Raw genomic sequence first — 23,042 nt, forward strand, 5'->3', positions numbered from 1 at the left:
TAGCTGGTTCACTATGTGAAATAGCTCTGCTGGTTGGGATTCTGCCATACTGATTGCAGAATAGACAGCAGAAGAGGAGTAGAAGGCTCATGGCATAATGCTGTATGTATTCTTTGTGCCACTGCTGGAGGTACTCAGAATACTTTTTACACCACTAGAATTCTTATTTTCTGCCTATGCTCTTTGTCCGCTGCAAATGATCCGTGAACCCTAGTGATCTTCTTGGTCAGTGTGAAGGGGTGGACTGTTTGGGGTCAAAGCACTGATGACAGTAGGCAACAGGTGATTGTATTGTTGTACTAACTCATTGACACCATTCCCTTGTATTTGCGTGGCTTGCTATCCTAGGGTAAATTGGAAACCTAGGGAGTTCAGGAGTCTCTGGGGGCAGGCCAGCTTTGGTTGCTCACTACCCTGTTGGTAAGGAGGGGAGCATCTCATCTTTGTCCAGATCAAATTAGTTGTATGATAAAGTGCCATTTTTTACATATACACTTTGGAGTAACCCATAGTTTAGATTCAGAAATCAAAGCGATACAACAATTATGTTATACAATGATAATAAAATGTCAGGTGTAGTTCCTGAAAGAACTTTGAATTGGGCCCACTTTGCATATATGACTTATTTTCTCTTCCTTTGCAGAGGAGGATTTGCAGTGCCTAAATTAACATTGTTATAAAATCCTTAAGTTTTGAATCCCCTGACTTAAAATAAAAGCAAAACCAAAAAAAAAAAATCCCTAAATTGTGTAACCGTTAATATTTAACATTGTTTATGCATTTAATTTCTAGCTTTTTAAAAATACAAGTGTGAGGGGAGGGATAGCTAAAGTGTCTCTGCTTTAATAAGGTTGTTTAAATATTAAGTTTTGATCACATTTCACTGAGATTGATGGGGTGAGTTCCCACATTTGCTACTATCTTTATTGATTGATTTGTATTGCTTGTACTATAATGCCCATTTTCTGTAAGACAGGGTTAGCAGTATATCACTGTACTGCATGACTGACTGTGTCTCAAGAACAGTAACAATACCTCTGCACTACAAATTAAGGTGTGATTGTAGCATGGGTAGGCATATCTGCATTAACTTAATTCTAGCTATGACGGATAATAGCAATGTAGACACGGGAACATGAGCTAGCAACACGTGTGCATACCTGGGGTCATCAATTGGCTTCTACTGGGGCAGCAAGCAGGTAATGAATTCTGTGCCACCTCTTCACTACTATTGTTACCTCCATGAATTAAATTAAAGCTGTGTGCATATGCCAGCCTGCAATACAATCACACCTTAATTTGCAATGTAGATGTACTCTCTAATGTAGAAACAATTTCATTTGTTTCTAGTGTGGAGAAAAATAATTAAGGAAGTGTTATTTACTTCTTCTCATAACACAAGAACTAGGGGGTCACCAAATGAAATAAATAGGCAGCAGGTTTAAAACAAACAAAAGGAATGATTTCTTCACACATTGCACAGTCAACCTGTGGAACTCTTTGCCAGAGGATGTTGTGAAGACCAAGAGTATGACAGGGTTCAAAAAAGAATTAGATAACTTCATGGAGGAAACGTCCATCAATGACTATTAGCCAGGATGGGCAACAGGGGATGGACTGGACGATTACCTGTTCTGTTCACTCCCTCTGAAGCACCTGGCATTGGCCACTGTTAGAAGACAGGATACTGGGCTAGATGAACCTTGGGTCTGACCCAGTATGTTGGTTCTTATGTTCATTTTTTTAATGAAATGATTGTGGAAAGAGCCTAAAACCATAGTTTCCTGTTTTCCCGCCACTCTCTGTTGAGGTTGCGAGCACATATTATTTTTCCTTGTGTCTAAAGATAAAGTATTTTTTTGTTTCAAGATTTTCCCTATGTGTTTGTCAGCAGATTATCCCGGCATAGACCCTGTACCTGTCTGGCTGGACAAAGGGCATTCCACAAAGAAGCTTGAGCTTAATTAGGCACTAAAAAAAAAAAAAAGGTAGATATCCAGTGATCAGTCTCAGAAGTGATTTTTTAAAAATTTCTTCCACTGCTGAGGGAGCCGCTACTCCTGATTAAGGACTGTATATATTCAAAGTTTCAGTTGCTATAGTTGTAGCAGTTTCTAAAAAGTATAACTTGATTTTTTTTGTTTTTTCAAATGAGAAGTAATTTTTTCCTCATCCTTGCTAACCTCAGTGACTGAACAAAATTTCCTCAAATATTCCACAGGTCTACCTCTGAGGAAGAATCACCTTTGGTTTAGCTTTGGAATAAAACTGAGCATAGAAAGTTACAGCTCAGTCCATTGTTTTTCCTCCTCAAGAAGTCAGTAATGTATGAAAGCAGAGGATTAAATTTGAACACCTCTAATTATCTGTGATTTAGAGGTTGGGGGAACTTCACAAACTGTTTGAGGTTTGCAAAATTAGTTCAAAATAAATATTTAGATTTGAGGAAAAAATGTTATTTTCTGGGATAATTTAATTAAAATTAGCTAAAAGGGGAGACAGTGCTATGTGTCAAGGATAGAAAACTTGTCCCCAAAACTAGATTAACAAGCAGTGACTGCCTTAAGTATGAAAAAGACAGGTTATTTTTTTCAGTAGATTTCTTTTCCCTCTCAATGCTCTTTTTTTAACGTCTCTCCCAAGTTTAAAGTAAATTTAAGTTCAACTCAGCTTTCTAACCCATAGATTTCCAGTGAATTTAAATTAGAAAGCAGTGTGTATGTGCATCCCAAGTTTTAACAGAAACTATTTTGGGGAAAAAAATTATACTGAAGTTCTATGATTTTACAATAGTTTATACATATAGGCATTTAAAACAGTATTTGCACTCTATTTGTGGCATTGGTGTACTACTACTTTATTTCCAAACCTTTTTAAAATGTAATTTGCTTATATTTTCAACAAAAATATCTCTTGATTAATATTTACATTTTTATTGCAATTTAGTTTGCATTTTTCTTAATCAAATATTTATTTAAAGATGTTAAGCTGTCATTACTATATGTTATCCCAAAACAATGAGAGTTCCTGATAGTAAAAGCACACGAGTCAAAACATTTGTTTCCATGGAAGGAAAAGGCTTCCTTTTACCACAAGGCTTTGGAGACTAGACGAGGCTTTGATAGATCTTGCTAACACAGAGTATACTTTTTAATTCAACATGATTTAAAGTAACCTAATCTATTCAGTCAAAAACTATGAAATAAACAGTCTTCGATGTGCTAGAACTTGTTTTGCAAAACATTTGAATGGTTGGAAAAGTCTAAAGTAGTTTAGAAACCTTCCAACTCTGTTCTTCACTCACACATTTTTAAAATAAGTATCTTCAGAAAGCCTTTGGTAGTAAAGGATGAATGGTTGAATATGGTGGCCAGAACTAGAATGGCAAAGTAGACCAGAACAAAGTTACTCTGCACCTGTCTTTTATCCTGTGTTAACTGTAGGTGGCAGCAAAGCCAAGAAACATTATGCAATAAGATTTTCCAGATGCCAACATCATTCATATGTCTCTGCTGCTGGAGAAGTACAGTCTTAAATAATAGCAACTACTGTAGGTCCTTTAGTTATCAATCTTTACTATAAATACTCATTTAGACATTTTGCAAAATAAGTTCTAGCATATTAAAAGAATGTTTGAAAACTCATTGAAAATGCCATCTGACTAGATACAGTAACATTATGACAAATTAATATTGTGATTACGTGATTGACAGTCCATTTTAGAACTGCTTTGAACAGTTTTAGAACAGATGCTTCTTTGCTACATTTGTTAATTAATTCTAGTCATAAAATTACAGACATTCTTAAATGAAAAGCATTCCTAAGATCTCCAAGAGGTTCTCCAATAAAACCAGAGAAGATCAGACTTCATATATCTGATACTTCTAAAGTAGAAAGCGAGCAATAAACATTAAAAGAAACACTTGAAAAAAATCAAGTTACTTTTATACATCATAAAGAAGCAATAACACTTTTTCTCCCCAACCTTTTACAAATTATCTTTATAATCATAAAGATTTTCTAGTATTGTGCTTTAAGGCCTGATCTTGCAAAGAGCTTTGCATAGGCCAACCCTTCTACCTGCATGAAATCCCATTGAGTCCTTTGCAAGATTGGAGTCTTAATTAAGAATCTAGTATTGCAACTGCTTTAAACTTAAAAAAAATATATATATATATATCCAGGCAAAGTATGTTTAGCCCTCCAAAGAGTGGAAGAGAAAGAGGATAAGTACAAAAAAGACTGTCTCTTATAGTAGTCAAGCAATGAAATAGTTCCAATATGCTCTACCAGTCATGGCTGAGTTTATCTCAACATAAGTTGTTCGCCTGAGGTTAATTCAGGAAGAGCATATAATAACTCCAGGAATTTGGGGTTTCAGATGGTCAACAGTGTTCTGCAATCTGGCTTAACAAGAGGGAGACCTGAGCTGTTTGAATTTGTGTCGCTGACTGTAGTGTCAAAAGAGGGAAGGCATTCTACTGAGAGTACATCTATTACAGTATTGATTTAGCCAGCAGCTGAAGAAAAAAAAAAAAAGGATTGAGAATTTGTAATTTAACAGGAGGTTTGAGAAGAAAGACAAATAATACAAACTGATTGTTACTAGAGAAATCAGCTTCTGTGGCATTGGAAAGTCATCAGAACAAAAGGGATACACCTGATATACACTGTGTTTCAGTGGCTCAACATATAGACTGATGTGGATATTTTAAGGATCTGTCAAGATCAAGAAACTTTAAGGAAAACTGGATAAAGAAATACAGTTCATTAGCTGATTGATTAGAAGGGAAATAAGACCCATGTCCATATGCTGTGACTGGCATTCTGGCAACTGATTTATTTATTATTTGCATTACTGCAGCACCTAGAACCTAGGACTAGGACCCCGTTGTGCTAGGTGCGGTACAAGCACAGAACTAATAGATGGGTTCCTTTCCCCAAAAGAGCTTATAGTCCAGTGTAAAACAAGAAACAACAGATGGATACAGACGGACAGATGAGACACTATTGGTCATCAAGATAAGTAAAGGTTTTAGCACATCAGCAATCTAATCATTGTCAAGTTCTTTGTAGACATCATGGAAAAGGGGAGTTTTAAAGGAGGAATGAGAGATGATAGGTAAGGTGGGGATAGGCCATGAAAGTGAAGACAAGCTCATATTTGAAGCAATAGAGAAGTGGGATGCGAAGAGAGGACTGACATGGTCAAAATGCTGGGCTAGGAAAATGATTGCAGCAACATTCTGAATGGAAATGAACAGAGCATGATTGCACTTGTCAAGGCCAGGGAAAAGGCTATTGCAGTTATCAAGACATGAGATGAGAGACCGGATGAGAGTTTTAACTATGTGGATAGATAGGAAGGGGCTCTGTAAAAGAAAACTAAGTTCTCAGATCAGTGTAAGGAAAAAGCAGGGATCAGGTAATGGCCTTGGTTATTTGATCTACAGCAATAGGAAGTGCAAAAAAATCCTTCTAAAAAACTAAGTCAAGCAAGCTGGCCAAGGTCATTTTGGACATGGGGAAAGAAAAGTGCTCAAAGAATTGCCAGGCCTAGTTACCAATGTGTTCTCAACCAGCTTCTTCTAAAATAAGAGGTTTTTTTCCTGCACAGTTCTTTTATAAAGTAAGACAGTAAAAAGAAATCTTCAGTTACATTATGTTACAGTTAGCAACCCTGTTAATAAGAAAATGTATAACCCCCAAAATATAGTAAGTCAATGAGTACATTTTAATATGTCTGAAAATGGCTACTGAATAGGATGAGCTTCCATGTCTCCTCTCTGTTGTCTATTACTATTCCATCTTCCTCTTTTACTATTGTGTTACTATTTTATTCCCGAATTTACACTTACAACAACATGCAGCATCCCTCTTTTAGGGTTATAATTTATTTTTCCCTCTTGTTTGGAAGTATTTGTTTTGTCTGCAAATTTAAAAAATGCTTCCCACCTTTTCCCCCATGGTATCCAGTATATCCTCTTTTCCAAAGTGACTTTCATATGATACAGCAATAAATTATTTCACAGATGGGCCATTCTTATTCTTCCTGTACCTGAGAATAATTATCATAGTAATCAGACTAAAAGATCAAGTTCCATTTCTCATGAGATTCCATGTATTTTAGACAGATCTAGTAAGACTCATCGTGTTGTAAGTATGGTTTAATTTTTGTATAATTATATTTTTATGCATTTGTGAAACTTTCGCCCAAATGGTTTTATTGTTTAGCACTCTCAGAACATATGCCTGTAATCCCCAATGTGTTCCAAATACGTCCAGCATTTGTTGTTGTCTCTTAAGCCCAGTCTGTTTGTTTTGTCAGGGGTCCAACAAAGTTTATGGAATATTTTAAACTCCATCAAACTAGCAGCAGCATCTTTTGTAATTCTTACTTCAGTGTAACTGGTCACTTTCTGTACATAAAAGTTCCAATCTCCCTGATATAATTTTAAATAATGGAAGCTCTTGTCACATTGTCTAACAGAAAATGAGGCAGCAAAGAGTCCCGTGGCACCTTATAGACTAACAGACGTATTGGAGCATGAGCTTTCGTGGGTGAATACCCACTTCGTCGGATGAATGAGAAGTGGGTATTCACCCACGAAAGCTCATGCTCCAATAAGTCTGTTAGCCTATAAGGTGCCACAGGACTCTTTGCTGCTTTTACAGATCCAGACTAACACAAAAACTGTTTCCAGAAAATGAGGGTATTTTAGATTCCTGCTTATGTGGTGTGGTGTTTACGTGACTATTTTGATTAAAATTCCACCAATGTTTGTCTTAAAATTTTCTTTTCCAAAGATCTGTTTTAGTTCTTTAGTGGTAAATATTGCCAGTGTCTGTTCTTGTGCAAATCAGATTTGGTTTGAAGTGTAATGCCCATGAACATCTCCTTGTAATAAAGACCTAAGGGCTAAAGAAAAGTATTTTCTGGTGGACCAATCTCTGTTGGTGAAAGAGAAGCTTTTGAGCTTACACAGAATTCTTCTTCAGGACCTGTACAACCTGAAGATGAGCTCTTTATAAGCTCAAATTTCTCTTTCGCCAACCAAAATTGGTCCAATAAAAAAATATTACATCACCCACTTTGTGTCTCTGGTATCCTGGGACCATCATGGCTACAACACTGCAAACCATTTCCCAGCGAATTCTTATAATGTAACTGACATGATTCCCCATATTCTTCACAGAAATATTGTTATAATATAATATAATATAAGATAAGGCATTTGAGATATCATTGGAAAGGTTATGATTTGCTGAAAATGATTATCCTAGGTGTATCATTTCTGTATCTAAAGTTAGGAATATTGACTATACATCTGTACTACAAAACTGTTTGCACCTGGGGAACGCCCACCAGACAGAATGCAACCAGTCTGGCTGGTTAGCTGTGAACAAGTCAATGGACCATTAGGAAGAACAACAGGTTTTTGAAGATGCTAATCTCCCAACTTCCTGGGATGCTACAAATGGCCTTTGACTCATGGCTGCTTTGACATTTTCAGGGTCGTGTGATCATGTCACTTGGTACTGGACTCCATGATAGAGTACCAGTATTTTTCCACTGGGTTGGAGGGGGAGGGGGCGCGGGGAAGAACCACACTGGAAAACAAAGGGTTCCCACCATATGTAAAACCTATTTAAGGCAGGGGAGTGATGTAATCAGGGTTTGTTCTTCACTGAATCCCCAATCCCCAGGATGACTGCTGAAAACATCTAAGAAACAAAGACAAAGGGGGAGAAAAGACTGAACCCAGGTGAGAGGGTGTCTGACTTGTGAAAGAAATACCTGGAGTTTTAAGCTGCAAGTAAGAGCAGCTTGCCTTCAAGAACTTCTGCATTTTGCCTAAAACAACATTTAGGGTGAGAAATTGTTAGTTATAACCAGTTTCTTTAGTATATTAAGTTTAGTTTGCATGTTTGTTTCATTTCCTAGATAATCTGCTTTGATCTGTTTGCCATTTTCTATAATCACTTAAAATCTGTCTTTTGTAGCTAATACACTTTTTTTTTTTCTCTAAAACCAGTTTGTGGAATTCATATCTGGGGCAAAAAGCTGTGCATATCTTCCTCCACATAGAGGGAGGGGGTAGATTTCATGAGCTTATGCTGCACAGTTCTCTGTGCAGCACTAGATGATACAATTTTGGGTTTACACTCCAGAGGGGTGTGTGCACTTGAGTGCTGGGCAACTCTCTAGCTGAAGCCTTCCCATGCAGAGCTGATTTCCATGTTAGTGTCTTTCTGCAGCTGGGTGTGGCCCTACCTGTGCGTGTGCTGGAGGAGGTTTGAGGGCCTGGCTCAGCAGGGCAGGGTGAGGGAGCCCAGGCTGGTGGAACAGGCGAGTTCAGTGGTACCCCAGTAAGGGGGGAGGAGGGCGGGAAATAACACATCACAACCCCAGTGGTATTCCAGGAAGGGGGGATAACCTATCACAATAACAATTAATCTTGTTTTGAATAATAAATTTCCCCAGATATAGGCTTCAGACTCTTAGATATGATTCTGATTTGTGATGTATTTCTAGCCATATTTTCCAGGAAAGTCTTCTTGTTTTTGTCATTGTTTAAAGCTGTGTGTTTTTAAGAGAGTATCTCCTGGATTGCTAGCTTCTGTGATAAAATTTGCTTTCCTGACCCAAGGCATTAATTTTTCATGTTTCCTCTGTACTGCAGTGATCTGCACTGAAATGGAAACCACTTGATATATTCTCAGACTGGGTAACAATATGCCATTTCCTAGGGCCCAACCTCATTCCTATTGAAGTCAAAGGGAGTCCTTCCACTGGCATCAGTGGGAGATGGATTGACCTCCTAACATAGCGTACAGTTGAGTTTTTAACCGAGGATTTGTATAAGCTCTCATTAGTTTTTCTTATGGCTTTCTCTAAGAATGGTATCCTTTTATGGACTGGCCAATTGGAAGGGCATTGGCCGAGCTATGTAAGAAGCTGGCATAGTTCCTACTCATGTCGTGCCTAAATAGAATATACATTTTCACAAGCATCAACATTTACCAAAGATTAAAAATGTAAAAGGTGACAAATATGTGAAAGAAAAATCCCAGTTAGTTATTGTAAGGGGTCAGACTCACCCCTGCGGCGCCTCCTGCTGGTCGTCTGGGGAATCAGCTCCATCCAGCCTCCAGAGTGCCCTCTGCAGGCCGGTGATCCACCTTGTTCCCTACTGGCACCCGTGTCCCTCCCAGGACTCCGGTGCCCCTTGCTCTGGGTGCTGCCCCCTGGCAGTACCCACACACATTGGGTCTCCCCTCCCAGGGGAACCCCCACCCACTAACCCCACCTCATCTCAGAATAAGGCTACTGCCAGTCACCATCTAGCCCCACACCCTGGGCAGACTGCAGTATCAGCCACTCATCACTGACAGGGTTGGGTTTGGACCTGCTGACTTGGCCTACCTCTGGGCTGCCCTCTGCACCCCCAGTACTCCTTGGCCCAATGCTAGGCCGCAGCCTGGGGCTTTCCAGGCTGGAGATCCCCAGTCCCTCAGCCTTTCCCCAGCCCTGCTCCGCTCAAGTACCCTGTCTCTAGCTCCCTGCAGCCAGGCCCTTCTCTCTCTAAGTGCAGAGAGAGACTCTGAGCTCCTGGCTCCCATCCTCTTTATACAGGCCAGCTGGGCTCAGATTGGGGCATGGCCCAGTGCAGCTACTTCCCCAATCAGCCCAGTAGCTGCTTCCCTGCCCCAGCCTTCTCCCAGGGCTCTTCCAAATCCCTCAGGGCAGGAGCGGATGTCCAGCCCACTACAGTTATGAAGACCTTAGGTGTCCATATTCTATGGTGACTGGTGCTGTACATAACCACTGGATTGATAAATAAGAACTGTTTGTCTGTCTGACTGCCATAGGGTTTAATACTGCTGCCCATCAACATAGTATCTGAGCACCTTCCACTTCAAATGAGTAGCAATAGAAAAGCAACTAGTGACTTCATGGACAACTAAATAAAAGCCTGTTGGATCCATGCATAAAGAGCACACCTAAAATTAAAGCTTGATGGAAATTATTTAATTGTCTAAAAGCTGCGCATCAGATTAGGACAGCACAGGTATTCAAGGGCGAAAAGGGCACAAACAGCCTTTCCTTCCTAGCCCTGCATCAGAGTCGGGCACAATTCAGTCTTTGTTCCCCCTCGGCATGACAACTGCTCCAAGCTAGTGTGTTTAGTGGTACTAACAGAAAAGAGACATGGATGGTGGAGAATAAGCATGGGGCCATGTGTCCCTCCGTTTTGTACTGGCTATCAAACTAAACCAATATATGAAGCGGGACATGCATGTTGCAGCCTCCCTAAGGATGGCAGAACAGCCACTCCACTTTAAATTTCTTTAGAACACCCAACAGAGCTCTGGCTGAGTCAGCCAAAATTTCGGCTCTGGCTTCCACTGCAACACAGCTCTTCGCTTCCCCATCCTCACAAGGTGAGCCACGAGTAAAAGCCACAATCTTGCTCAAAATATACAGCTCATGTGGCAGTATCTGGCAATGTTTTATACCTTTTGAGGCCGTTCACTTTTCCTGTATCTTATTCCTTTCCCTCTTTTGTCATCATTGATCTGTTTCCTTTCATTGGCCTCCAAGGTTGCCAATGTTGGTTTGACATATTCCTGGTGGTGTCATCACATGACAGAATCTTTACTTAAAGATTAACCTTTAATTCCTGGAGACTCCTGGATAATTCTGGAGCGTTGGCAACCCTTATGGCCTACTTCATTTCACCAGCATGTCCGTGAGGCCAATCAGGCACCCAAGTTCAGTGGATTCAGTTTAAAAAGATTTGGTTCAACTATAGGGGAGAAAATGCAAGATCACTATTCAAGCTGTCAGGTAACTGTTGCAAGCCTTTGGTTAAGTAAAGGAAATATTATTTCCGTTAATGGACATGATTCCTTAAAATCTTTTCCTCTTACAAGTCCACAATCTCCCAATTGTGGAAGCAATCTTGAGGACATACTTTGGAAAACCTTCGAACTCCTCCTATTCTCAACCAGTCTTAAAATAGGCAAGGAATATATGAAATTTGACTTGAACCTTTTTTAGATTTCCCCAATTTTATAAAGTGCCAATTAGGCTTTCATTTTGGCGCTGTTCACCCAGAATCAAATCCAGGAATGCAGCACCAAACCTGTGTGTGTTTACCGGTGGGTAGTGTAAGGAACCAGAGGATCTGTGCAGCAGCGGATATTCTAGTTCTGCTATCCAGGGGAAATCCTCTGGAGCTACATGCTGCAGTGGTGGGGTACACCTGCAGCATGCTCTTGACCCTAAAATCCAAGCTTTAGATACAGACAAGAGAGTACCTGGCTCATAACTGCACCTTTTGGGTACCCCTGAAAAGTGAGAATTGGATTTACCCCTCAATCTTTATGCATACCCATAATGTTCATGGACCAAATGGACTGATGGACACACACAATTTATTTTTATACTAACTGTGAATAGGTGCAAGCATTATTTCACCTACAAGAGGCATATTCTTGAGTAACTTTACTGTGCTAAACTTCAGCTAAGATTAGGGAATATTTATTGTAATTAATAGGTTTTTTTCACCCATTAAGATATGTTACTTCTACAGTACGGAATTACAAAATACACTTTTTTAATGCAAATACAAAACTAAATCATAGACTAATTATTAGTTTCTTTCCCCACTCCTAACTTTGTCACTTCATAATCAGAGTTTGGGCTAGTTCTTCAGTGCCAGTCTAGAATATCTATATAAGATTATCTATATAATAAGATTCCAGGATTGCCATTCGTCTGTGTGTAACTCTGAAGCCTAGGATATCTGTTGAGTCAGTGTGAAGCAATGGAAAAAGCTACAAGCTTGATCTTTTTCTTTAGAATGTTGCTGGGATCAATCATCATGGGATTCACAGTCAGTTACCATCCAGTTTTTAAGTTCTCAGCCATTTTTGTCAGACTTTACAACGTACACCCATATGTCAGCATGACCTGTCACTAGGGTTACCATATTTTGTGCCTCCCAAAGGAGGACACTCCACGGGGCCCCGGCCACGCCCCCAGCCCCGCCCCCGCCCCAACTCCGCCCCTTCCCCCAAAGTCTCCGCCCCCTCCCCTGCTTCCTGCGAACTTTTGATTCGCGGGAAGCCTGAAGCAGGTAAGGGGGAGTGTGGGGGGAGGAGGCGCGGCCCAGGCTGGCCCCGGCCCTGGGGTGCCGGCCCCGGGCCAAGCCCCTGGCCGACCACCCCCGGCCCGCCCAGCACTGCGGTCCCCGGCCCGTCCCCCGGGCCCCCGGCTGAGCACCCCCGGCACTGCCGGCCCGTTCCCCGAGCCCCCGGCCCGGCCTGGCACCGCTGGCCCGGCCCCCAAGCTGCTGGCGCCGGCCCGGCCCCCAAGTCCCCAGCCCGGCCCCACCGGAGCCCCCGAGCCCCCGGCCCGGCCCCGCCGGCCCGGCCCTGGAGCCATTTTTGTCAGACTTTACAACGTACACCCATATGTCAGCATGACCTGTCACTAGGGTTACCATATTTTGTGCCTCCCAAAGGAGGACACTCCACGGGGCCCCGGCCCCGCCCCTTCCCTCAAAGGCTCCGCCCCCTCCCCTGCTTCCCGCGAACATTTGATTCGCGGGAAGCCTGAAGCAGGTAAGGGGGAGTGTGGGGGGAGGAGGCGCGGCCCAGGCTGGCCCCGGCCCCCGGCCGACCACCCCCGGGCCCGGCCCCCGGCCGACCACCCCCGGCTCACCCAGCACTGCGGTCCCCGGCCCGGCTCCCGGGCCCCCAGCCGAGCACCCCCGGCACCGCACCACCGGTCCCCAGCCCGGCCCCCGGCACCGCCGGCCCGGCCCCCGGCCCGGCCTGGCACCGCCGGCCCAGCCCCCGAGCCGCCGCCGCCGGCCCGGCCCCCGAGTCGAGGGCCCGGCCCTGGAGCCCCCGGCCCGGCACCGCACCGCCGGCCCAGCCCCGGAGCCCCCGGCCCGGCCCAGCCCCGCTCCACCGGCCCCCAAGCCCCCAGCCCGGCCCCGCTCCGCCGGCCCGGCCCCCGAGCCCCCGGCCCGGCCCCCGAGCACCCGCACGGCCGGCCCGGCATGTCCCGATTTTCCCGGACATGTCCAGCTTTTTGGGCTTTCCCCCCGGACGGGGATTTGGAGCCCAAAAAGCCGGACATGTCCGGGAAAATCCGGACGTATGTTAACCCTACCTGTCACCTAGTTTTGTTTTAACCAGGCAAAGTCTAGCTTCACCACTGATGGATGATGAGTGACTTAACTTACATTGCAGTCTTCACCCACTACCGTATATGCCACCAGTTTTTCAGTCATCTAGTTTAACATTGAAAGGTGTACCAAAGGACTTGTAAGTCTGACACAGCATTAAGAGAGAAATGAGTTAATAAATTATAAATAAAAAGTGAATAAAAGGTGCATATTTTTAAATAATGGAGCTTTTTAATTGAGGTCATGACTATATTTCGTATATAAATCAGACTCATATTTTTTCCAGCATGTGCATGCTCTTAAATATGTACCCAACCAGCACACAGACAATACCCAATGTCTGCACACAATTTCAGTTGTAGGTGCACACAGAAATCATGGATTTATAGTTGTACAAATTCAAATACTTTGGCCTTTGTGGCTGCCTACTTACCTTTCCACATAATATTGATAATTTTTTTTTCTAGTGATGGACCTATTTATATGTAATAACTGTACTGGCATTTTACAATGCAATTAGAATCTGATCACCTTAAAATATGTGTCACTGACTGTGATGAAATAATTGAATTGTCTTCTCTTAATTTTATAAATAATTTGGCACACAAACATTTTCATACTACACATGTGTTGAAAAGTTTTTGAACTTTTTGTAGTTCCATTTCTTTTGCTTTATTGCAGTGTAAAGATGCATTTATCTTGCTTTGTTTTAGCTATTTTGCATATAGTCCTGTTGGAAACAATCTCCTATGAATTTAGTCAAGCCAAGAAAAATGGAACCAGTAATATCTTCAGTGTAATGCTGTGAAATAAAATATTCAAAGATGGTTCAACACAAGAAGAATAGGAGCACTATGGAAAAGGAAAACTCAGCTCTTGATAGGAGAGAGCTCTCGAGTTTTCTCTCTATTATCCACTCCTTTGGCTATTGGGAAGATTAGTTGATGGATTTTGTAGAAAGCTCAATCCAGCCCTTCTTGCACTTATAATATACATAGATACAGGGACTTTGAGGTTAGGTAAATCAAAGCTAAAGAGGCAGTTTATATTTAACCCTAGCATTGGTGCATAAGGTGGGGAGGCAAGAAGTCACATCCCAGACAAAATAGCGATCCTTGTGCTTGGAGGTGCACAATGGCTGCTCCTTTCTAGTATTCCCAGGGACACAGCTCACCCCAAAGAGGTGTAACATGACATGTTGGGGAGATAAGGAGTGGTAGGCTCCATCATTTCAAGGGACAGAGTTGAATATATATTCTCTCTGAACTCTGGAAAATGTGTTTCCCAAAGCTCCCTTGTGGCAATGTGGCTCTGCACCGACTCTAACGTGGCCCAAATGGGAGGGTCTCGTTGGGGTTCTTTCTCCAAAACACTCAGACTTCGATGGGTAACAACCGTCTGCAGAGCACCAGTGGAATGCTGATAATGTTTCAAACTGAGGATAAAATCCATACAAAATTTGAAACTTAATTTGAGCAATATTTTTAACAATATCAGGCATGATATATGGCATCTTCAGTACTACATGATTTGAAATATGTAAATCGATACATTGACATGAAAGAGTGAACTAATACTTCAGAGCTTGTCCCTCATTTTGCTTCTTTTTAAGGCCAGTGTAGCTAGAGAAAATATTTTAAGTGCCGGAACCCTGTAAAATCTGCAGTTTTTCTTTTGGTACTTTTGAAAATAACCTCTGTCTGATCAATTCTAATTGATTTTAACCTGTCTGTGGTGGTACAAGTGTACAGTTTTCTCTCTTGAGCTGTCACCTGAATGAAAATAATTTAATTCCAATTGGGTATGTCAAATCCTGCAGTGACAATATTATATTTGTTTTCACTTAATGCTAGAAGAGTGATGTAATTGTTTACCATGGAGAACAATAGAGTAATTTAATTAACTGCTGTTGAACATCTTGCAAATGTTTTTTCTTTCGCTAGTGTTACACTCTCAGTCATTGCTTTCTGCATTCCATTAGATTAAATGAGGGGTGATTAGGGTTAAAACAGGAAAACAACAAATAAAACTCCTGCTAACCAGACAGATGCACTCAGATTTACAATTTGTCAGTCTTTTATAATTCTGTTTATTGGTTTCATTTACTTTATGCAGAGCTGAAAAAATACATATATTCTTTTGCTGGGAAGGCCTGATCTCCCCCCTCTCTCCTCAAAAAATAAATAAATAAATAAATAAAATCCTTAAACTATACAATTTCATCTTACTGACAAATTTTTCCTTCAAGGAGTTGATGTTGCCTGTTCCTCTTCCTCACCTATTGTTGCAGATTTTGCTCTTTACACAACAAATATAATATGAAGACACGACAAGGGCATAGTGGGGTTCAAATACCCATGTTTTCTAGCTGTACATAACATGCAAGTTCTAGTAACTTGTACACAATGCTGCAGGTTTCTGAACACAGAGAGCACCACTAGAAGCCTCACAAACTATTTAAAGGGATACTACAGCTATCAGAGTTCACTTTTGCAGCAATTATGTCCTTTTCCCTGGGCTTTCACTCTCCCATTGTAAAATATCCTTGGATGGGACAATAGGGCTCTTGGAGAACAGTATGCCTGGCCTTCTTCACATCAATTATCATTATTTTATAAAATTGCACAACACTGACACAGCATTAAGCTTGCAGTCTTAAGCTGGCAGAACTCTCACTTTTATTCTTTTAGCACTGTAAGAATTTTTTGAATATTTCCAAGTGTGACAAAGAGATCCCTTTGTCAAAGGATCCCCTGTAGTTTACAAACAACTCTCACCTCAGGCCTGACAAATTCATTACACCAAATATGTGTCTTGCAGGATATTTATCCAAAAAGAGTAATGTGTAAGGTAACCACAGAAAGCTTGTAACTTGTCAAGATTCATAATCATTGTGAGAGGTATGCATGGGTAATATTTAAGGAATAAAGTATTTATATTGCATGTATGTGTAACACGGACAGACCACAGTTGTTGGGATTGAACCTGGGACTTCAGGAGCTTAGTGTGTGAGCCTCTACCGCCTGAGCTAAAAGCCAACTGCCTGTTAGCTAAGGCTGTAGAGCAGACTCATTTTATCTTTTTCTCTAAGTGGTCTCCGATGGGACAGAACACCACACCCAGGAGGTGTGTTGTGTGGGTTACATATGCTTAAGGGACTTAAAGTAAAAAATAGTCACCAGGATGTCTCCATAATGGCCCACTCAGGCAAGGGGGAGTTGTCACCCCAGCCTGTCTGGCCAGTGATACAATGCAAGGTACAATTGTTTAGCCTTGTGCAGGACTCAGGCTTTAAATGAGAAACCACCAGAGGCAAGGACACACAGTCAAAACCACTTCAAGGTTAAAAAAAAAAACGGGGGAAAACTTTACAAAACAGAGGTTAGCCCTACCTATGAATAGAAACTAAAGACTGTTTTGAGTATAACAGAGAGAGAAGTAAACTCTGCATCCCTTCACTGAGGAACCCCTTAAGGAGAGCATTCATGAACACTTGTTTGGTGTGAAACCAGACAGCTCTTCAAAAGACTGAACTTTTTTGGGGGGGGGGGGGGGGGAGAGGGAGAAATCTACTTTACTAGATAGGAAAGGTAACCATTGATAAGTATGGATCCAGGTTTGAGTTTTTATGGTTTGGTTTTGTGTTGTAACCAATTGTTTCCATCACTTTCTCTTGTTTCTAGTTAAATCTGTATTCTTTCTTAAACCAATTTTTTAATTTATTATAAGGGCTCACAAGTTCAGAGGGTTACCCTGCATTTCATGAAGCAGAGGCTCTGGAAATTCTGTGAGTAGGCAATGTCAGAGGCTGAATATCACAGGGAAATGATTCAAAGGGATTGGGGTGCACCAGTTGTTAACCTGCAAGCTGAAGTTAGGGCTGGCATAGCCCAGAGGAGAGGGCTAAAAGGCTGGCGGGCCAGCGAGCTGATGCCTTGCTACCACAAGAAAGACTCCCCCTCATTGGAGGCAGGGGGTAACAAAAAGTGACTCTCAGTCCTAGGTACCTGAGAACCATCACAACAAGTAAATCTTCTAAAATAGTTTGAGTTAAAATTAATTACAAACTGGGTCATTTTAAAAATTTAGGATCTATGTCACTCTTTTTGTCCTGAATTATCTTAACAATGCAATAACGCAGACACTTAACACATTCTTTATAGTTAAAATTAACTGAAATCACATAGCTGATATTTGAAAAAAAAATCTTGTAAATAGATACATTTTTAATAATTTAGTTTAATTACTATGATTGTTTTGGCTACAGACAGGCTCAACTAACTCTTAAGTGGACCCTATGTGACAGAGATACTCAACCAATCACCACCCTTCTTCTACAGTTAATTTCCATACATTTCTTTTGGATGTAATGAGTCAATGATATGATGGAGATTAGACATGTATTGAGAGATTTCAAAGTGGATTGTGTGGCTCAACTTTCATTGCCCTTTAAAGATTTTGTCTGCCTCTTAGCTTGGACACCAGTTTCTGTTGGGCGCCCCATGCTCCATTTCACATTCATAGATTCATAGATTCTAGGACTGGAAGGGACCTCGAGAGGTCATCGAGTCCAGTCCCCTGCCCGCATGGCAGGACCAAATACCGTCTAGACCATCCCTGATAGACATTTATCTAACCTACTCTTAAATATCTCCAGAGATGGAGATTCCACAACCTCCCTAGGCAATTTATTCCAGTGTTTAACCACCCTGACAGTTAGGAACTTTTTCCTAATGTCCAACCTAGACCTCCCTTGCTGCAGTTTAAACCCATTGCTTCTGGTTCTATCCTTAGAGGCTAAGGTGAACAAGTTTTCTCCCTCCTCCTTATGACACCCTTTTAAATACCTGAAAACTACTATCATGTCCCCTCTCAGGCCTTGTCTACACTACGAGAGTAGTTCGATTTTACTTGCATCGAATTTTTGTAATCGATATTGCAAAGTCGAACGTGTGTGTCCACACTAAGGACAGTAATTCGACTTTGTGCGTCCACACTAACGGTGATAGCGTCGACATTCGAAGCGGTGCACTGTGGTCAGCTATCCCACAGTTCCCGCAGTCCCCTCTGCCCATTGGAATTCTGGGTGTAGCCGGCAATGCCTTCTGGGTAACAAAATGAGTCGAGGGTGCTTTTGGGAAACTGTCATCATCCGTCCATCACTCCCGCCCTCCCTCCCTGAAAGCGCCGGCGGGAAAACAGTTCGCGCGCTTTTCCAGTCATTGACAGCGCGGACGCCACTGTACTCCGAGCATGGAGCCCGCTGCGACCATCGCTGCAGTTGTGGCCGCTCTCAACGTCTCGCAGCTTATCATAAAGGTTTCCCTGAGGCAGATGCAGAAAAGTCAGGCAAGGAGGCTACGGCACCGCGGTGATGTCCTGAAGTCTGAGAGTAGCACAGACCTGTCAGAAAGCAGGCGACCCAGCGCCGAGGACATCACAGTGGCAATGGGTCATGTTGATGCCGTGGAACGGCGATTCTGGGCACGGGAGACAAGCACTGAGTGGTGGGACCGCATAGTGCTGCAGGTCTGGGATGAATCCCAGTGGCTGCGAAACTTTCGCATGCGGAAGGGAACTTTCCTGGAACTTTGTGAGTTGCTGTCCCCTGCCCTGAAGCGCAGTGACACCCGGTTGCGAGCTGCACTGAGTGTACAGAAGCGAGTGGCCATAGCCCTGTGGAAGCTTGCAACGCCAGACAGCTACCGGTCAGTCGCGAACCAGTTTGGGGTGGGCAAATCTACCGTGGGGGTTGTTGTGATGCAAGTAGCGAAGGCAATCGTTGATGTACTGCTGCCAAAGGTAGTGACCCTGGGAAACGTGGAGGCGATCATAGATGGCTTCGCAGCGATGGGATTCCCAAACTGCGGTGGGGCCATAGATGGAACTCACATCCCTATCCTGGCACCGGACCACCAGGCCACCCAGTACATTAACCGAAAGGGATACTTTTCCATGGTGCTGCAAGCACTGGTGGACCACAGGGGACGTTTTACCAACATCTACGTGGGATGGCCGGGCAAGGTTCATGACGCTCGTGTTTTCAGGAACTCTGGTCTGTTTAGACGGCTGCAACAAGGTATTTACTTCCCGGACCACAAAATAACTGTTGGGGATGTGGAGATGCCTATAGTCATCCTCGGGGACCCAGCCTACCCGCTAATGCCCTGGCTCATGAAGCCCTATACTGGCGCCCTGGACACTGAAAAAGAACTCTTCAACTACCGGCTGAGCAAGTGCAGAATGGTGGTGGAGTGTGCTTTTGGCCGTCTCAAGGGGAGATGGAGAAGCTTACTGACTCGCTGTGATCTCAGCGAAACCAATATCCCCATTGTTATAGCAGCTTGCTGTGTGCTCCACAATCTCTGTGAGAGCAAGGGGGAGACCTTTATGGCGGGGTGGGAGGTTGAGGAAAATAGCCTGGCTGGTGATTACTCACAGCCAGACAGCCGGGCGATTAGAAGAGACCAGCGGGAAGCGCTGTGCATCCGGGAGGCTTTGAAAGCAAAGTTCCTGAGTGAGCAGGGTAACCTGTGATTTTATAGTTTGTGTACTGAGAAGCTAAACCTGCCCCCGTTTCTTTACCCAGGTAATGTTGACTATCCTATCCAGTTACATACCCCCTTCACCCCCCCTCCAACACACGTGTCGAAATAAAAATAGTTCTACTTTGTTAAAGCACACCGTTTTCTTTAATACTGTTTTAGCGGGAATTTTTTAAAACTGGGACGCAGACTGTGGTGCGGGGCGGGTCTAGTGTTGTGATGCGAATGCAGCTTCTAAACTCAAGGATTGACAGGCTCCGCTGCGGTGGGATGCTTGTTTCAACGGAGCCTGTCACCCCTCCTGATCGGGACTGTGTGTATGGGAGGTCTATTTGACTTTGTGGCAGGGGGAGGACGGTTACAGATCCCATGCTGTGTGGCTCTGTGATCCTGTCTAAGGACCGGCGCTTAAGATCTGTAACTGCCCTCCCCCGCCACAAAGTCACAGAGCAACCCACCCCCCCCAACATTACATCAAAACAACCTCCCAGACTAACCGGGGCAACTAGTCACTGCATCACTGCACTGTGTATGTGCCCTGCTGCTGTGCCTGCCCCCGACTATGTACCCTGCCAAAGGAGACTGTCCTGTCCAATTTCCAACCCCCTTTCCCCTCCTCCTCCAAAAGAACATGATTGAAACAGTAGTTAACAGAAACGAATTTTTTATTATCAACTACACATGGCATTGGGAGGTGAAACTTGGACGTGGGCTTGTGTCAGGCGGGAAGGAAAGAACTTTTCAAATTTTGGGAAATGAGAGCCTTCTGCTACTAGAGCTCTCTGCAGGGGTGGAGTGAGAGTTAGCAGGGACTCTGCCGCCTCTCCTTCTTTGCACTTTGGGTGAGGTGGGTATGGGACTTGGTGGCGGGGGAGGGCGGTTAGAGATGGACTGCAGCGGGGCTCTGTCCTCCTGCCTCCGTTCCTGCAGAACATCCACAAGGCGCCGGAGCGTGTCCGTTTGCTCCCTCAGTAGTCCAAGCAGCGTTTGAGTCGCCTGCTGGTCTTCCTGCCGCCACCTCTCCTCCCGATCCATGTTGGCTTGGTGCATTCGGGTCAAGTTCTCCCGCCACTGGGTCTGCTGTGCTGCCTGGGCTTGGGAAGAGGCCATAAGCTCAGAGAACATGTCCTCCCGTGTCCTCTTCTTCCTACGCCTAATCCGCGCTAGCCTCTGGGAGTGTGATTCCAGGCTAGGTTGTGAGACAGTCGCAGACGGGGCTGTGGAAATGGGAAAAAGGGAGTGAATTCCTCTGAAAGATAAATGTAGTTGTGAACAAAGAACATAGTCTTTCTCTGTGAACAAGACCATGCACAGCACCTTTCACATGCGCACTCAGCACAAGGTCGAATTCTCGGCCTTCGCATTCTGTGCCTGGGGTCTTGAACAGCACATTTGAGAAGCGAGGCAGCACAACGGAATTTCTGTTGCAGGCAGACATGGTAAGCCGTACACTTGTGGCAGTTTAAAACTTTTATATTACCACTGGCCTCATTTCACATTTAAATCAATGTCAGTCCCTGCTGCCAGCAATCCGGCAAGCGGGAACTCTGCCCCTGTCCCACCCCCTCGCGGCTGTCCCCGGGAATGATCCCTTTCGGCTGCCCCTCTCCCGCCTCCACCGCGTGGCTGCAAACCAGCGGTGACAGTTCTGTAAAGGAACGGGAAAGCAGTCCCAACACTAACATTCCCCTACCTAATTAAAAGCAGGTCACCATGGCCGACATCACCCTGATGAGGATCTCCGAGAGCGACAAAGAGAGAATGCTCCGGGAAAGCCTCCAAAGACCAGGGCCGTATGCCGCCCTGCTGTGCAGAGCAATGATCCCCGAGTACCTGATAATCTCGTGGCGCGGCAACGTGTCGTACTTCGGAGGACCCAATAAGGCCGCTCTCCCCAAGAACCTCATGCAACGGCTTTCAAGTTACCTCCAGGAGAGCTTCATCGAGATGTCCCAGGAGGATTACTGCTCTATCCCCGCACATATAGACCGCATTTTACTGTAGCTGCAGTAGCAGGGAATACACAGTAGAGCGGCTTGTGCAGGACAATCACTGAAAACCGGACATTGCTAGATTTCTTTTCAAAACTTGCACTGCCCCTTACTAAACCGTTAAGCGCCTAGGGCACACTAATCATGAACAACCCATTCTTTTAATTGTTAATATTCCTGTTTTGTTAAAAATAAATGTTTAGATGTTTACAACACTTACTGGCTGATCCTTCACCAGATTCTGTGTCCGGGGTAATGGCTGGGGACGCTTCGTAGGGGATCTCTGTAAGGGTGATGAAGAGATCCTGGCTGTCGGGGAAATCAGCGTTGTGAGAGCTGCCAACTGCCTCGCCCTCCTCATCTCCTTCCTCATCTTCCCCGTCCCCTAACATGTCTGAGGAACCGGCCGTGGACAGTATCCCATCCTCAGAGTCCACGGTCACTGGTGGGGTAGTGGTGGCGGCAGCACCGAGGATGGAATGCAGTGCCTCGTAGAAACGGGATGTCTGGGGATGGGATCCGGAGCGTCCGTTTGCCTCTTTGGTCTTCTGGTAGCCTTGTCTCAGCTCCTTGATTTTCACGCGGCACTGCGTTGCATCCCGGCTGTATCCTCTCTCTGCCATGTCTTTAGAGATCTTCTCGTAGATCTTTACATTCCTTCTTTTGGATCGCAGCTCGGAAAGCACGGACTCATCGCCCCACACAGCGATGAGATCCAAGACTTCACGATCAGTCCATGCTGGGGCTCTCTTTCTATTCCCAGACTGCACGGCCATCACTGCTGGAGAGCTCTGCATCGTTGCCAGTGCTGCTGTGCTCGCCACGATGTCCAGACAGGAAATGAGATTCAAACTGGCCAGACAGGAAAAGGAATTCAAATTCAAATTTTCCCGGGGCTTTTCCTGTGTGGCTGGTCAGAGCATCCGAGCTCGCACTGCTGTCCAGAGCGTCAACAGAGTGGTGCACTGTGGGATAGCTCCCGGAGCTATTAGCGTCGATTTCCATCCACACCTAGCCTAATTCGACATGGCCATGTCGAATTTAGCGCTACTCCCCTCGTCGGGGAGGAGTACAGAAGTCGAATTAAAGAGACCTCTATGTCGAACTAAATAGCATCGCAGTGTGGACGGGTGCAGGGTTAATTCGATTTAACGGCGCTAACTTCGACATAAACGCCTAGTGTAGACCAGGCCTCAGTCTTCTCTTTTCCAAACTAAACAAATCCAATTCTTTCAGCCTTCCTTCATAGGTCATGTTCTCAAGACCTTTAATCATTCTTGTTGCTCTTCTCTGGACCCTTT

General features: G+C 44.0%; 2 protein-coding genes across 7 annotated transcripts in view; one reads left to right on the top strand and one right to left on the bottom strand.

The window, feature by feature from the left end:
* The window catches only part of EPHA6 (EPH receptor A6), an 875,247-nt gene that overhangs the window by 239,676 nt on the left and 612,529 nt on the right, over positions 1 to 23,042 (top strand). The gene's annotated exons all lie outside the window — the stretch shown is intronic.
* Positions 20,398 to 22,538, bottom strand: LOC135982454 (uncharacterized). Its single transcript, XM_065589221.1, has 2 exons — positions 21,962 to 22,538; positions 20,398 to 20,967 (listed from the first exon to the last, which is right to left on the bottom strand). Exons 1-2 carry the CDS (start codon positions 22,536 to 22,538, stop codon positions 20,492 to 20,494), a joined length of 1,053 nt encoding a protein of 350 aa, XP_065445293.1. The 3' UTR covers positions 20,398 to 20,491.

Source organism: Chrysemys picta, chromosome 1 (assembly GCF_011386835.1).
Source record: "Chrysemys picta bellii isolate R12L10 chromosome 1, ASM1138683v2, whole genome shotgun sequence".
NCBI lineage: Eukaryota > Metazoa > Chordata > Testudines > Emydidae > Chrysemys > Chrysemys picta.

Coding starts and splice junctions, on each gene's coding strand:
- LOC135982454 (XM_065589221.1), bottom strand. CDS start 22,538: ATGCAGAGCTCTCCAGCAGTGATGGCCGTGCAGTCTGGGAATAGAAAG. Junction 20,968..21,961: donor ATCTGGTGAAGGATCAGCCA/GTAAGTGTTGTA, acceptor CCATTTCCACAG/CCCCGTCTGCGACTGTCTCA.